The 17,940-nt window shown below is 38.4% G+C and overlaps 1 protein-coding gene across 2 annotated transcripts in view; it reads left to right on the top strand.

Annotated features, from left to right (window-relative positions):
• The window catches only part of LOC124158938, a 37,642-nt gene extending 23,605 nt beyond the window's left edge, over positions 1-14,037 (top strand). The window contains exons 7-13 of one of the 2 annotated variants that reach the window (XM_046534371.1): positions 1,111-1,459; positions 3,110-3,570; positions 4,526-4,780; positions 7,082-7,312; positions 8,435-8,936; positions 10,962-11,152; positions 12,768-14,037. In XM_046534371.1, the coding sequence (XP_046390327.1) occupies positions 1,111-1,459; positions 3,110-3,570; positions 4,526-4,780; positions 7,082-7,312; positions 8,435-8,936; positions 10,962-11,152; positions 12,768-13,307 (2,529 nt within the window). In that variant the 3' untranslated portion in view covers positions 13,308-14,037. Of the gene's footprint in view, positions 1-1,110; positions 1,460-3,106; positions 3,571-4,525; positions 4,781-7,081; positions 7,313-8,434; positions 8,937-10,961; positions 11,153-12,767 lie in introns of both variants that reach the window. The other variant, XM_046534370.1, reaches the window with a different exon arrangement.
• The last annotated feature ends 3,903 nt before the right edge of the window (positions 14,038-17,940 follow it).

Genomic DNA, 17,940 nt, shown 5'->3' with positions numbered 1-17,940 from the left:
ATTGTGTCCATTTTCCTCTAATGTGCTGCCCAAATTGTTGTATTGCCCTATCTGCTCAAGTTTTTCCCCACCTACTTTTATTTTGAGTCTAAAAAAATGTTTATCAAATTAACAGTGATTTTCCACATGCCTATAACTGTAGGTATACAATTTATTTTAATTTTATAAAATAAAGTTTAACTTGGGACTTTGATTCTGAAATTTGTCGGTCTTATTTGGGTGGGCTGAAAAAAAATTTGGGTTGGCCGGGCCCATCTTGACCCACCCCTAGCACTGCCACAGCATGTATTAGTGCTTGGAGGTGAATATTAATGAATTATTTGGAATCAAACATTGTAGTCTTGTAATCCATTGAATTTAAGGAGGAGTTGAGTTTTGAAAGCTTAATTTTTGCTTATCTTGGTACAAATTGAAAATCTTGATGCTCACTTGAACTTAAACTGTCAAACGGGAGTATCTTATTGCCCAATGAAAGGGTGTGGTGAGAAAAAATATGAATTGTGCAATGATGGGATACCTGAATCATCGGTAAACCTTACAGTCCAGATTCCAGAGCTCTTGGTGCTGCACCACTTAGGCCATGAGAGACTGTAAATGTTGCAGTGGATCTGGGTATTTCACTTATATGGAGTTATGTACTCTCCTTAGGAGTGCAAAGGGTTGAATCAAGGGCAGGTTAAAAGCTAATTTGCATATGTACTATTTCATTATTACAGTTGAGGACCTCAAATCTGGAAAGCTTGGGACCAAAGGGTTTCCGAATTTCTGGTCTTCATGGTATATTTTGTTAATTAATTAATTTATGAATGCATTCCGGCTCTTGTGATCGATATTTGAGATCCATATGTGTCCCTGCTGAGGTTGTTAGTATATGCTCATAGCGTGTGCTAACTTCCTACTCGTCCCAGAACAAGGCTCAGAGAGTGGTGCCACGAGGTGGCTAATCGAAACACTACACAGCGGAATTTTCAAACGTTCCAGATTTCTGGTTTTCCGTGTATCTGGATTGTGGATTTGAGGTCCTCAACTGTATTTCTGAAATTTCTATAATTCCTTGAACAGAAAAACCAGAGTCTTCAGATGACTGTGGATTTCATTTATTTTTTGTAGATACGGCTGAGAAGAGTTACTCTCGACTTGCTGTACACCATCCATCTCTTACACCTGGAGAAGGCAAATTATGGTGTTACAAATCCAGTGGGAAACGGAAGTGATGGATTTAGATGTTGGAATTCCTCGGGGACTTCAGTGTCCATGCAGGTTCTCCATGTGCTAGATTCCATGGTGGGAGCTCTCAGAACTCAGAGACAAAGACATTTCATGTTTCCCCGCTGCAATATGGTTCTCCTCAATTCTGTCCCCCGAGAAAAAGCAGTAACTCAGCTTCGGGGGAGCAAAAGGTGGACAGCTAAAGCAAGAAAACCAAGACCTTTACCTGACCCAGCTTTGCAGAATAAAGGTTAGTTTTACTGTTTCTTAATATTATTGTTTCATTTCTAGACTTGTGTATTACACAAAAATGCAAAACCAACATACAAGATCAAATTTTTGTGGAGAAGAAAATGAACTACAGGCAGTGACGGCGCTAGCAGGTGCGGGGCTAGGGGCGAACCTTCAGTGCGGGGCCCTTCACTTAAAATATTAAACTCTATACCCCATCTACAAACTCGAGCATTTTGAATCCCTACCACTCTCTGGCTAAGTATGTGTTCCCCTCCCAAATTCAGACTTCGTAATTACGCCGTTATGATACCATCACGCAGTTGAATTCAAAATAGTATAATACAAATTAAATTTATAATTATATTTATTCATAAAATTATAACGTAAAATAAACATAAAAAGCGCGCTTTTTACTTTAAATTACTGCATTATTATTCCTTTTTCATAATATTATTTTTTGTCTAGCACGGACTTAACAATACAGTAATAGTTGAAATTGTGTTTTCAAACTATCGTATATTTTAATTTTTTTTCACGAACGCGGGGCCCCCCAAAGCGCGGGGCTCGGGGCAGTCGCCCCGGTCGCCCCGCCCTAAGGCCGGCTCTGACTACAGGAAATCACTGAATAATTTGATCGCAGGTATCTTCAGAGGTTTTTATTACCTTTGATGGATTTCAGGTTCTGTCAAATATTTGATTTTGGCATCGGAACTTTTTTTTCTGAAAAAGTAGGGAAAGCTGAAACATTGATACATATCAGAGATGCAACAGAACTCAAAAGCCAGCCAAGATTATCATCTGATATACGATATCATAGAAAAGAATCTTGATGAGTTGAAGTATTAAATTGACTTTTTATTGAAATATGCAGGGTTATTTAATACATTTATAGCTGGTGTATTGTTGAATAAGTAGAAAGATGGAAAAGAGTGCCTGTTATATTTTTTAAATAGTCGCTTTTTCAGCAGCAATCATTTCTTGGATTTTAAGTTCTTGGTCATGAAAAAAACCTGCTATTCTCCATTATCTTCTGTGGAAGTGGTCTTATCAGAGAATGGCTTTGGTTAAGACTCTGGATGATGAATATCTATTTACTGTAGTCTTTAACTGTCAAATTCTGATGTAATAATTTCTGACTGGTGTGATAAGAGTGAGGATTTTAGTATAACTTGCATGTGGAGGTTAGAAAAATAATTATGCATCTCAAAAAGTTATCTGAAACACCAATAGTTATAGCACCGTTTTAAATTAAATATAATGCAAGTTCACATCGAATGGAAAAATATTTTTTAACAAAGGAGGGACAAAGTCATCTCTAAGTAGATTAATTGTAAGTCACCCCTGTTGGCTGTACTGTTATTCTCTTACATCCCTCGCCCAGGATTCATTTAACTGATTTGGACTGCGGTTCTTAATTTTTTCTTTATTTTACTCGTTTTAGGGGTGGGGCCCTGTCTCCCTCTCTTGAATATGCCCTTGACTTATCTTTTAGATCAATTGATTACCTGTAGATCCTTGGTACATGTGATATAATAAAAATCTTAGCCATTGATAAATGAAAATATTAGCCAATGGGAGTAGTTTACTGTTGGGATGATAAGAGAGATGACTTGTTTTTGATGTTTTCTGTTGACATTGACTTGAGATATTGTTTGCTTTGCAGCAGCAAGTTTTTGGCAAAATGCTATTATCCTATCAGGAAACCTTGGAACTGAAGATATCTCGTCGAGTTCTGAGGATGAAGATGACTATGAGGAGGAGGAATTTCTAAGTGATGCTGCACATGTAGAATCTGCTGTGCGTTGCCTTCATCTGATTTCTTCTCCTCTTGGGGAGCCACTTGTGGAGGATAGAGAAGGGGAAGGTGCTGAGGACTACCAGAGGCACATTGAAGTTGAGGTGGCTCTCACAAAAAAGTGGCATGGAGCACTTCTCAGTCTCGTGCCAACTCCACTGAATGATAGCAGTCTTACAGCCTTAGTGCCAACTCCTTCATCAACTCCGGCTGCAATACTCTCATCGCAGTATCTATCATCATTACCTGCACCAGCATACTCAACGAGGCAGCTGAAGTACATACAGGAAGTCATCAGGCAGTTGCTAAGGGTTAAATACATTACAAATCAAGTAAGTGTATGTACTCATGACATCTTGCTCTCCGGCTAGTTGCTATGGTTTAAAGACTGGGTGATGTAGTTGATTATCTCGATAGATCTCTTTCTTCATCATGAATTGCAAATGGTGGTTTTTTATATCTTAACTTTTTAATAATTCTTCCTTTCAGTAGCTGGAGTTATAGATATTACTACTCCTCTCTGATATAAACTACCTTTTCTGAATATCTGGTAATTTTTAGTAATTTATTTTGTAGATAAATATGACACCTTTTTGGCATTTTGACAATGTTTTGCGAAATGGTCATGAGGTTCGTGGTGATTATATAATTTCAAAAAGAAAGTTTGTGACCCTAAGAGTCAATTGTTTGTTGAAATAAGGTGGAAGGACCCACCCAGTGAGAAATGGGTGGTGGAATCCACGTGGAACCCACGTGGAAATGTAACGTGGATACCACGTGTTTTTGGTCGTGGAATCAACGTGGAATCCACGTGGAAATATGGTGGAAAAATTAAAACAGCAGTAGGTGCTGTCCTAAAACGATTAAAACCTCAACCACTCTATAGCTAAACCTTCTATATATGTGTCCACGATTTTTCATGTGCTCTCATGGCTGCCTTTCCACGAATTATATAAAAATAGAATGTGCGATACATTTTCACATAACTGGCGTGGTTTCAGGATGATAAATGACGCAATGTCACCAGAGAGTTAAGTTCCACAAATTAGAAATTCTGTTTATCATTTTATGCTAATCACCACAAATCCACTTGAAATCAACGTGGATTCCACGTGGGTCCAACCACTCAATATCCACCACCACCAAATATCCACCACTCAACGTGGATTCCACGTGGGTTCCACGTGGATTCCACCACCCATTTCTCACTGGGCATAAATATTTTAAAATTTCGTAACTTACCATAATAAATCTAAAAAGATTTTATTGCTTGTTTTAATAAATAAGGATCAACAAAATGTTGCTGAAGGCATGGGAGTGTCAAGAACGAGAGGGCCTGTTGAAGAGCTGGCATTTGCATTCATTTTACTATTGGATCCCTTGAATATGCACTTGGACGTTGTATCATTTTGCTCACCCAGCCGAAATCAATCCAGGAATAAATGGTGGAAGAAGAATGGTGGCAAATTACGAGATGATCGTCGTGGGATGAGACGATGGAAAGGAAACAGAAATTTGTTTTCTATGGGGAAATCAAAAGAAGTGAGTACAATATTTTTTGAAAAACTGATGGAAAAGTGGAAAAACATTTAAGTTTTGCAGCTGATTAATTGATTTACAGCTGAAATAACTTTCTGAAAAGGAGATAAAATCTTCTTATTGATAAAATTGGTTATGTTTCCACTTGTAGAGTCAGAGGGCTGATATTGGATTCTTCTCTGTTTCTCAAAATTTAAAAACGTTGATTTATTTGCCTGCAAACTTCTGAAATAATAGGTGCATGATGAATTTTATTTTTATTATATTATACAGAAGGTAGGAATTATTTTCCAAGATGTTACATCTAACATTATTGGTAACAATCAAAGACTACGATAAAGCTTTTATCATCTGGCCTGAATAACATGGAATGGCTAAATGGATTGTCAATTTTGATGAATAATTTATGATAATTTACTTTGCAATTTTTTATCTGGTCCTATACCATGCCTTCTATGAGTCCTCTGCACCTATTATATTGAAAAAAACTGGCTATTTTGAGTTAGGTAAGGGCTGGAAATGGTGATTAGAGGAGAGTAAGAAATGGTGAAAATAATAATGTTTAAGGGATTGGCTTGGAAAGTTACTATTGGATAATTCAACAAACTATTAAGCAAAAGGCTTATATTCGAGGCCCTGCTGTGATCAGAATTTATTAAAGTGTTATATGTATTTTAGAGTTAACATAGCGTAAAACTGTACTTGAAAGCAGGGGCGGATCCAGGATTTTTTTCTGGGAGGGGCACAAGCAAGGCCGTATCCAGGATTTTGTTCTGGGTGGGGCACAAGGATACTTCGCGAGGTTGCTATTTGCTTTAAACTGGAGCAAAAACTAAATCAGGATATTCCGCGGCTGGGCTGGGCGGCTGCGTTGACGTTTTATAGATATCCCATCTTTAAAAGCAAGGTAGCGAGTTGGAGCAAGATTTCTCTTTTGGATCATTTAGTTAAGATTCAGGTCTTTCTTTCCATATGAATTTTACGATCGAGTCTCGTCGTCCTCATAAAGTTTTTTTCCACTTTATGTCAAAAATAATCAAAAAACAATGCACTTTTGAATGTTTAATTATCATATGAAAAATTGATAAAAATAAATAAACTATCCCGTATAATTCTTAGGGAAGGTTTACTCTTTTAGAAAATATGCGTTGAAATTTATGGAAAACCATATTATCGGCTCACTAGCGAAAGTAAATACCCGATTTTTGCAGAAATTTAGAATTGAATTTTTTAAATATTTTTTCTAGTCTTTAATGGCTTCTAATGATTTAATGGGTGAACCAATTATTTAAATAGCCATCGTTCCTTGATCCTTGGACATTATTCTATCGGACTGTACCATTTTTGTTTACCAAAAAAATAGTGAAAATTTAGGGTTTTGTCAAGCTTTTTTCGATTTCCGCCCACTGTGCCTCGTAATACAAAACAAATGCAATGATAATGGGACCGTATTAAAAATCTTGCATATTTTTGAGGGTCTGGGGGGGGCACGTGCCCCCGTGCCCCCCCCCCTGGATCCGCCTATGTTTGAAAGTCACATCAGATATCTTCCATGTCTGAAATGGATGATGCTTGTCGTCCAATGGCTAGTCACATGCATGACTATCTTGAATTTGGTTGTGACTTATGCTGCCATCCACTCAGTATGTATAATCTAATAACCATTTCCGTGAGTTTACATATCTGGGTTTTGGATCCACTGTCATTGATTCTTGGAAACCTGAGTGAGAGGCATCCAGATTGGTAGATAAAGGAAAGAAAATTGTAATCAGGGTATCAGACAACCAACGTATTTCTTTATTTAAGCAACTCCATTTCTATAGTTACAAAATGAGACTCTATAGGAAATGAGCAGACCATTCAGTCATTGTAAAGACCTCATCAAGGGAGCAATTGTCTGCTTAAGTTTGCAAACAGCCAAAACCTTCATGTTTATGAAAGTTGTAAATATTATAGCTGAATATAGTTGGATTCATTTTGATATAGCTGAATTCTCGGATTGATCTTGTAGTGAGACCATTCTCATGCTTCAGCAGTTCTCCCGGATTTAATCATCATTTAGATCTATCCATTTTTTAAGTAAAAAGCATGTGCAAGATCCTTCATCAAGTAAGCAATAGATGTCCTTTCTAACCCCTCACTCTGATTTTGCCTTGTAAGGTGGATTTTGTGAGAGAAAATATGAACCATTTGAGGCAATCCCAAGATAAGTGCTTCTTTATATTATATTTTTTCTTAGTACATAATGGCCTAATAAATAACTATCTGTTTCATGACATATTTATTTCACTATTGAATCTTCAGCCAGATGATGGAATTGATAGAAGGTGGTCGCAAGTTTGGGATTTTCCAGGGAAAAGAATGATAATTAATAAAACAGTGAATGCTATGATCCATGATCGAGATACTTTCTCAGCAGACTTATCTGATGATAACACATTTGTGTATTATCTCATGAAGTGGCTCATTAGAGCAAAAAAAGAGGAAGAAAAATTTCATCAGTCCTCAAGGAGACGCAGATATGGATTTGATGAGGTAAGTATTTTTTTTTTGTTTTTATCTGAGAGAATGACTGCAGATCAATAATCAGATTTTTTCAAAGTGTTTTCAAATTATACTAGTTATAAATAATAAAAAAATACTCAAGTTTCAGTGAGGAAAAATTCCATGAGAGTGAGAATTGAGCCGCATATGATCCCATTCATCAATAAATCACCCAAAAGATCACGATCAATCATGTTGGTTGCTCAAATTTTACCCATAATTATACCTACTGTTCTATCTTTCTACGTGTACAAATCTATATACTCTTAATAGGTAATTGAGAAGTATTGTGGGGTGGATGATAAATTTGGGGGGTGTTTGAAAAGTTATAGCAGACAATCAGGATTGTTGCTTTTGGAAGGAGCATGCCATCACCATGGGGAAATGGGCACCCCTGCTTTTCATAATAGGCTATCGTTACTTAAGTGTGATCATTTTTATCATTCCAACCTGTTCTTTAGCTGTTAAAAAATTAGTTCCTTGGTAACTGATTATTAATTAGTTTGAATGTGCATGTATCATATATATAGTACATATTATGTAAGAGTGAGGTCATATTAGTATAAACTCTTGTTATGCTTGGAATCATATTTAATTTTTTTTTAATTTACACATACATTTTTGACCTATCCATAACCTGATATTGGGGAATGTTAAAGGTTTTCATGATGAACCTATCAGTGGTTCAGTGAGGGGGGGGGGGGTTTGGAGGATAAAAGCCCCCTCCCAGAGCTCATAGAAATTTTTAAGTTTAATCCAATTTACTGAATTGGATTGATATTACTAATAGATTAGTGTAAGGGTTAATAAAATATCCCTCAGAAAGCTGTAACACTCACCATTTTGAACCATTTATCTTAAAATTCCGCAATATATTAATCTCGCACCTACCACTTATCCTGGTGGGTATTCCCTACCCCCACACACCCCGGTACATATTAGCTGCACGTAAACCTCCCCCCCAGCCTTAATTCCTGGCTGCGCCCCTGGAACCTATCACACTCCAGGAATCTTCTGGGTTTTAAGTGGAACTACCATGTAAAAGACAAGTAATATGTAATTATTTTGATAATATCTGTTTTATATGTTTAACAACATTTATTTGTTTTCTAGAACTCCACTTGGACTCAAAATTCTCGCTCCCTCAAGCGATGGTTTAGCCTTGAAGAAAATGCAAGCATTGGTGGTGGATATATGGCAAGATACCTTAGTCAGTTGTTTGCTTCATCTCTTGAAAACTGCATCCACCTGGAGGAACACTTGAAGCATGAGGAGGAGATCGCTCAAGAGCTTCATTCATTTGGAATGTGGTGCAGACTTGTGGAGGAAAGGCAAATCTTTCCTGATGAGGGTGTATATGATGCCCATAGCAAAGGATGGAAATGGGCTCAATCCATCCTGGATTCAGATAAAACAATGTCCTCTAGTGGTTTACTCCAGCTTGTGCTAGCTCCAAAACCAGGAATGTCAGTTCGACAGTCTTTCAATGGACCTAAATCCAAAAATTCTTACAATAATTACGTAGATCACATAAGCAGTGGTTCTTCATTGTCACTACCCAGGACAAGAGTTGGAACTACTCTTCCAAGCAGAGCTAATGCAGTAAAGGCCAAAGGTATGTTTTAAAGAGTACATACATATTCAATTTCATTAATATCTAATACAGTTGAGGATCTTAAATTCGGAAAGCTTGGGACCAAAGGGTGTCTGGATTTCTGGTCTTTATGGTATTTTTTGTTAATTAATTAATTTATGAATGCATTCTGGCTCTTGTGATCGATATTTGAGATCCGTATGTGTCCCTGCTTAGGTTGTTAGTATATATTCATAGCGTGTGTTAAATTCCTACTCGTCCCAGTTTTGCAATTTTAACATGATTATCTCTTCTATTTGTTTGACCAATAAAAATGAGCAATGTGGTTTTCAATCCGTCGATGCATAGTAAAAAATAAGATGAAAATTAAGGGGATTTTTTTGTTTAAAAATATTCATTGAAGTATCATGAAATATGCTGATGGTGCATAAGGGACTTATCATTAGTAAATAGTTGGGAGCTATCACACAGTACTGCTAGTCTCTAGGAATAACCATAGTGCTCCCCAGGGGTGGATCCAGGAATTTTTTTCTGGGGGGGCTCACAAATTTTCATATTTGAGATTAAAAACAAAATATAACAATTACTGTAGAACATATTCTCTTTATTTGGATGGGAAAATATTAACATTAAATTAAATTATTGAGGCTCCATAATACACAGAATAAAATGAACATAATGATAACCGCATTAAAAATCTTGCCTATTTTTAAAGCGCCTGGGGCGGGGGTTACGTGCCCCCGTGTCCCCCCTTAATACGCCTATGGTGCTCCTACATATCTCAGTGCTGTCCTGGGGTCATTATGGGGTATTCAGGATTTGGTGCCTGATCCCTGGGTGATTGGGTAATGTGGATGCTCAAATTCCTGTTTATCCAGCGGCGTAGCCAGGAATTTCGTTTGGGTGGGGGGGTCCAAAACCAGAGGGAAAAATTTGGGAAAAACTGAGTACTAAGTAGAGGGTTGTAAACTAATTTTAACACTTTTAATTATTGAAAAAGCTTCATTTGTTAAAGAAATCTTTTGTAAACTCATTATTTTTCAATATTTTGTTTTCTTTTGTGAAGCAAAGTGACTGTGTTTTTATATTTCGGGGAGGGAGAGGGTCGGACCCCATGGACCCCCCCCCCCCCTAGCTACGCCACTGTGTCTATCCATTGCCCTCTTGTCACATTTATGATCTTGGCATATTTACATTGGCAGCAAGTACCTTATGTGTTTATAATCAAGTGCGAGTCCAGTGGTGCCGACTCCATGGGGCCTGAGGGGGCCCCAGCCCCCTCAAAAATTCTGGGTGTGAGGAAAAAATGTGTCAGGCTTGTGGATTTTCCCAGGAGTGTCTAGATATCGAGATTAGAGTCATCAGGATTCTAATTTTGATCATATGACTCTTTAAAATGCTTAAAAAACTTAAAACTCACTATGTACTTGTAAAATTTCCCGCGGCAAGATCCCCGGTTTGGGCCCCCCAATATTTTTTGCAAGTCAGCATCCCTGTGTGAGTCTGAAATCAGGGGTGCCGACTTATAAAAAATATTGGGGGGGCCCATATCGGAGGTCTTGCTCCTGGTCTGGTCTGGAAGAGGTTAAATTCAAAGTGTGTCGCAGCACCGAAACACTATCATGATTCACACCACTATTTTTCAGCTAACTTGCCTTCTACCGTATTAAATATTCATTTAAACTCATTACTGAATGTATTTTAAAAGGTAACTATCGTCAAAGATGGGCAAAATAATTACTGATATATTTTTGTGATTTAACAAAGTATAATATAACTTAATTATTTTCTTGAATTATTGAGGGGGCTCGGCCCCCCCAAACGAACCTTTGAGGGGGCTCGGGCCCCCTCAGGCCCCATGGAGTCGGCGCCACTGTCTGAAATATTCCTTTAGTCCTCTCCCATCTACATATTAAGTATGTGCATATTTACTTTACCTGATGAGGAAAGCTATTGAAGGGCTATTTTTTAAACTTTTATTTGCGGAATTAGGTGATTGTTGTGAAGTGGTATCAATTTATTTACTTCTGTCCTTTTATTCTACAGAGTTCCTGACTTTACGTCTTCAGAGATGTCAGTCTCACAATGCAAAATGTAGAACTGTCAGCCGGCCATTGCATTGCTATCTTAGAGATAACAATCCTATCAGTAAAATAGTTGCGATGTCTCATCGCCCCGGGCAATACAGAGGAATGGGAACTCCAGTATCTGCACTGATTGCCCTGCACAAATTCTCAGTAAGTATTTGAATATTTTTTTTAGACTATTCATTAATTTTTGGTTGCATGAAACCTTTCATTGACCAATTTTTCTCACCATTGCACATTAAGTTATTCTAGTGCTTATACTTTATGGGGGCTACTAGTGAAAATGCAGTTGCGAACACTTGGTATAGGTACTATTTTTCATGGATCTTTGATGGAACGCTCTCTTATTGTTTCCTGTAATCTTTTTTCTCTTTTCAATTTTGTATAGTATTTTAATTTGACTTAGAGGAAGTCGTTTGCAAAAGTCGCAGCCTTCAATCAGTTTTCATCCTGATTCTCCATCTTTCACCAATGCCTCACACTTTTGTGTAATATTGGATAAGGCCATGAGTAGATAGCAGAAGGTCAAGGGGTATATTTCCCCCATTCACGGAAAAATTTTTGAAGCTACTAGTGAATTCCCCAAATTAAATAACCCCCAAAATTTTCTGGCTTTGTCATATATACTGGCCATCTCTAATATGCTCTATCATGTCGTTTCTGGGGTTCATCTTTTGATGAAACTTTTTGGATATGCCTCTCTCAATTTATTTAGTGGGGCTCTATTTTTGTTATTGAGAATTAATGGTCTGACATCATCTTGGTGTGTTCATTCTGTATGTATTTTGAGCTTACTGGCTTTTTAGCGATGCCGTGCGAATCTCTTATTTTCTCTCTTCCCCATCCTAGAATCCTTAAAATTACCCATTATTATCCATTTTCTTATTTTCATTCCTATCCTTGCTTATAGGAAATGCCTATCATCTTCTCTTCCCGGAGAATCTTTTTCTTTAGCACAATGGAGTACCCAGGATTAAAACTTAGGGGGGGGGGGGGAAAGCCATGGTCGTTCAAGTCTTACATTTTTGCACGGAAAAGGTGAATTAAACCAACATTTTAAGAAAATTATAACTGCGCTAAATTTATAAAATTAAATGCTTGAATAAAATATTTTAGTTAAATGCCTAATTCTAATATCATTTTTCATGGGTTAAAAGAGAATTTGTTGAAAACTTTCGTTCCAATCTAGTTCTGATTTTCGTTAAAAACTTCTGCAATTTTGCTTCTAGGGGGGGAAGCTGCCCCCCCAAGCCCCTCGCTGGGTACTACCATGCTTTAGCATGCAACGCACATCTTCCATAACACACATCCTGTATATAGCGTTTCTTGGTAAATCGCTCCTATCTTTCCCCTCTCCTTAATTTTTTCATTTCGTCACCCTATCCCCACTAGTGGTGCAGCGAGGGGGGGTTTTCGGGGGATAAACTCCCCCCCAGAGCACAGAGAAATTTTTAAGTTTAATCCATTTCATTTTATTGGATTAATATTACTTATAGAATAGTGTAAATATTAATAAAATATCCCTCAGAAGGCCATAAAACTCACCATTTTGAACCATTTATCTGCAAAATTATCCAGGGGAGGGCCCCCGCACCTTCCGCTTACCCTGGGGGGTATTCCACACCCTAAGACACCCCAGTGTTTTGCGCCTTAAACCCCCCCCTAGCCTTAATTCCTAGCTGCGCCCCTGGTCCCCACCAACAGATTTCTCCTGCCACATCCATTTTTCGTCAAACAACCGCTAACAAACATCTTTCTGTTTAAGGTATTACAGGAGATATCCACCTTGCTGCCCGAGGATGAGCGTCAGCAGGTTTTGGACTCGATACACCGCGTGTCAAAAGTGTCTCGTCGTCGCTGTCGTCCTCAAAGACAAATGGGGAGCTTGAGTGGAATCGGGTACGGTAAATACAGGGCGAAAGTGAGTGAATCCGAGAGGCAAATTGTGGATGTGAACGAGAACGAAAAGGTTTCGGATGGTTTCGGGACCGTGACTAGCGCCATCTGTGGTGCGCTGAGGGGGTCGGAAAACAGTGGCCTGACCAGCGACATCCAAGACCAGCATTTGGATGACATAGCGGGCAGGATGGCGGATACGAGAGGTAGCTTGCGGTATCTTTGTCGCTGTGCGATGGGACAGCACCAGGTGAAGGGGACGCGGGAGGTTGGTCTCGCACACGGCGTGCGCAATTTTGCCGTGCTTGCGTGTGATCCCGTGAGTGAACGGGAGGAAGTCGACGATGCGGATTGCAGACCTTATGCGAACAGTAGGATGTCGAGCATGGAGAAGGTGACCAAACTGTGATAAAAATTATTGTTCGGCTAATCCCCTTGCCGCATCCGCCTAAACCATTTTTTCTCAGCATCTCTATCTGCCCTCAGAAGATAAGGATTTGAGGTCTACGGCCTCGATTACGGAATAGAATATAAAAAATGCTCCAAAAATCCGTAACGTGTTACACTCGTCCCTTTTGTACCGACCCGGGTTTATTGTATTGGTTTGCGGGGATGGAGCAAGTGACCGCACGGACCAAAGAGTCTCGTAACCGACAAGCCTTGACACTCACACACACGCAGAGACATGGGCAAATATGCCGGGAGAGTAAGCTCAAAAGAGCAGACCAAGATGTAAACAAGGACAAGTGATGTGCGGATGGCGCTATTTCGCCGACAAGAGACCAATTTCAGAGCTGGAAGTATAAGATCTTCACGAAAACACACGCCACTTCCATCTGTTCTATTTGGTGAAGTTTGCCCTTTTTGTCAAATCCCTGTGAAACCAACGCAACCAAATAACAAGGATTATCGAGGGGACATGTGTCTTTGGAGTAGACAGGACCGCCCAGAGCCGAACCAGGCCCTGCTCGGAGAGAACGCATGTGGACTCCTCAACGCTTCCCTATCATCCCTGGGGTATGGGCGGGCCCTCCTGTGCCCAGACCCAGTGGAGTAACTATGGGAGGGGATGAGGAGATAGATCCCCCCCAAAGCATCAGAGAGATAAAAAAGTTATTTAAAAATATTGCCTAGTTTTGAAATATTATTACCACATCTGCTTAAATTTAAATTTTTAGTGCCAAAATGATGTAAAATGCATATTCAGACATGACATTTCTCAAAATTTTTCCCGCCCCAGGCCATCTCATCTCCCCCAAAGCATATTCCTGGTTACACCACTGCCAAGACCTAGGGGGATTTTTATCTCTTCCTCTTGGTGGACCTCAAGTGAATGAAATGAAGCGATGTGTTCTAAATGGTGCACTCTGACATTTATTTAATGACATTTTCGAGTATTCTTCAAAGATTTTAACTTTCCATATAGATATCAACAACAGGAATATGTTGCAGATGAGTATATGATTTTATGATTAGTCATTGAAAGAATGCATGTAAGACTATGGAAATTTCATGTTTGTTTTTAATAAATAATTTATAAATTGTTTTGGAAGTTATATTATTTGGAATTTGACTTGTTTGTGCTCATTTGCATGGAGAGAAGTGCCGAGCAATGGGATGTATTTGGTAATCAAAGTTAAGCTGCAAAACACACCTAGACCCAACGGAAGCAAAGCATTTGCATAAAATTGATTTTTTTTCAAACGATCAAAATAGCATTTATCTGTAATTATATTGATTGATCTACACCAAAAATTAAATTGACATTTTTTTAAAAATTAGCTTCTCACGATTTTTCGAGACAAAAGGTAGTTATTATCTTTGTATCGATAATCGTTTCTATTATGGCTTAAAAATAGAATTTCAAATTCCTTGTCATGTACTGAAAACTTTAATGTTTTATTCTTATTTTTTAATTTGCAATGAACTCTCCTCTTACTATCTCTGCCATGTTTCTTATGATTTCTAGCGAAGATATCAGATTTGCTGGAAAAAGCTTAAATTTATCCGTTGAAATTCGAACTATATAGTTATAGCTATTTAGATTTATTCTCAGTCTGTAGCGCAGCGAGGGGGGGTTTTGGGGGATAACCCCCCCCCCCCCCAGAGCTCAGAGAAATTTTTAATTTTAATCCATTTTACTTAATTGTATTGATATAACTAATATAATAGTGTAAGGATTAATAAAATATCTATCAGAAAGCCGTAAAACTCACCATTTTCAACCATTTATCTTAAAATTCAGCAATTTATAAATTTCTTACCTACCACTTATCCTGGTATACTATACCCCCCACACACCCTGGTTTAGTTTCACCTAACCCTCCCCAGCCTTAATTCCTAGCTGCGCCCCTGGTCTCAGTTAGGGGTTGGCTTATATTCGCGACGAATGGCGCGGAAACTTCATCCCTAATAGAAGAGGATGGAATTAGCCCTCGGTTGTTTTAGGGACGATGGAGTGAACGGTAAGGAAAAGGAACGTAGAAGTTCTTGACATGGCTTGCGATGAGAGGAAGCTTTTGTGATGGACATTGTGAGGGCCGGATTTTCCTCTAGACTAACCAGACTTCAGTTTCTGATGTAAGTTTTCGAGGCGTTCAGGTTCGAAGTAGGGTAGATTTCCGGGTTCCGTCCGCGTTGTCATTTTGACGGCGACGTTTCATCTACTGTGCCGTAGGTTCAGGCTGAAGTCAGGCCTGAGGACACAAACAGCACAGTAGGGGAAACGCCGCCATCAAAATGGCAACGCAGACGGAAGCCGGAAATCTACCTTACTGCTAATTAAGCTTCAACATTGTCTCTCGAGATAAAAGGGATCTACATTCAAATGGTCAGCAGAATTAAAATTACACTTTTATAAAAACATTGAATACAAAAACACTGCACCGAAAAAGGAGAAATTCTACGCATATTACTAATAAACGAGAATAAAAATGTCTTGGTTAAGATCGACGGGTTTGGCTCATTGGGTTCGTTCGTAAATAATAGATTGCAATAAAGTATACTTCTTAGGTTCACTGCATGCTATGGAAAATATTGACCTCTGGTTTGTTCTTGCATAAATGAAGTGTAGATTGGCGTAAATTGGAATAGGCAAACGCACATCCCTATTGATTTTGATATCCCGACGTTCCGTTAAATTCGTGTTATCGATAATATGTAACTCATTTTAACGTTATTAGAAAATGACACTCAGCCCTGAAGATGGAGTACGACTCGTACCCCGAAACGTCGGCAGCCATGAAGGAGATTACCCGGTGGAGAACTCGAATAGCCTTCACTACCAGCATACGCCGGAAAAGCATCCGATCTTTTTTCGTTATTAGAAAAGATTCTAGAGGAATAGCCAAGAGCCTCTTTTCATCTAAACACGTCCCTGGACATAATAGATACTTGGAATTGGTATTGAGTAGCGAGGGTAGGTATTTTGAAATACATGACAGGAGGGAAGGGTTAATATATGACTGGAAGAAATAAGGAACGCATTCACAAATGAAGCATGGAACTGTGTTTTAACGGTACATATGTGCATGTAGAGCTGCATTGTAATTTTTGATAAAGTTGGGAATTGAATCGACTTCCGTAAGGTATAGTTAAAATCGATTCATGATTGGATCGGAATGCTTCTATACTAAAATGTTCGAAACGGAAGAATTGGCCATCGAGCCTCAAACTTAGGCATCCTCTCTCTTCCATTTTCAGTAACTAAAGAGTGGCGATCCCATGTTTATGGACAAAAAATGCTTAAAATTGTGTCTCGACCCACCTCTTTAAGTATTTCAGATTCCTCCTGATACACCCTGTATGTTTTTGTAAATTCGAATAGATTCAATGATAAATATTTTCAGTTCTAATTGATTCGAAGCAAATCAACTGATTACGGCGTTAAATTCGATTGTTTCTGGCTTTACTTTGTGAAAATCCATTCTGAACAATAAAAATTTGTGGTACTTTTTCACACGATTTCTGTTAATAACAACAAAATAACTGTTAATATAACGATTTCTATACCTGATGATGTCGCCTCTGCGACGAAACCGGTCGTATTGAATAAATCGTGTGAAATAGTACTATAACTTTTTATTGTTCTGATTACGGCGTTACTTGGTGGAACGCAGTTATATTTATCACTGAACAAAGCAAAAATAAGATGCAATTTCACAGTAATTTAATCATTTCGACTGGTTTCAAGAGCTAGGCGTCATTATTAAGCCAATAAGAAAAATCGCATGCAATTTCGCGCCTTGTATATATTTTTAAGCTTTGACCCCATCCCACTAATCCCCTTCCCTCAATCCGTGTTCCCCCTCCCCTACTTCCTTTGTTGTACATATAAGGCTCGATATTGCATATGCTGCGATGAAGTCTTCTCGAGAAATCAGCAAGTTTCGCCGGGAAAGCACCAAATCTTTCATCATTGCATATGATCTTTCTGTTTGCCTTAATAATGACGCTAAGATGTTGAAATTAGAAGACATCATTAACGTATTTGTGGAACAGTGCTTTGTTTTTGCTTCGTTCTACCATTACTACTTGATTCGGTTTGAAAACGGCATATATATGATTCAGATCTATTCAAAATTGAAACCTGTGGTTCGTACTCCACAGTTTGATAATTTGATTAAACCAAAATAAATTAAAAAAACCTACCGGTATATCATTTTAAGAAAGGTACCTAAAAATGAAATTCATAGTTCACACCATATAACAACTGCCCGTATTTTGACTAATTTTTTTATGGGAAGAACGGCATCAAAATCTGGCTACCGGTCATCTTTCCTGGGCGTCCCCTTAAGATTGGCCGATTGGCATTTTTCCCTGACGAATAACTCACTATAAAATTTAACTGCAAATGTGAACACGTCAGAGTATATAAAGTACACCCCTATAAACATGTCTTAGTTGTGAAAAATTTAATTTTTTTATTTCTGAATGGTAAGAAGTTCTAGTCAAGTTATGCTAAAGGAAAACGATAGCATACCACCAGTCGAGCGGGAGTGATGCTTCCTCTTAATTAGTTACCGTTTTTTCACCATGAATCC

The sequence above is a fragment of the Ischnura elegans genome, chromosome 5 (assembly GCF_921293095.1).
Source record: "Ischnura elegans chromosome 5, ioIscEleg1.1, whole genome shotgun sequence".
Classification (NCBI taxonomy): Eukaryota; Metazoa; Arthropoda; class Insecta; order Odonata; family Coenagrionidae; genus Ischnura; species Ischnura elegans.
The sequence above is the reverse complement of the archived record's forward strand: the minus strand, read 5'-3'. Positions and strand labels throughout refer to the sequence as shown.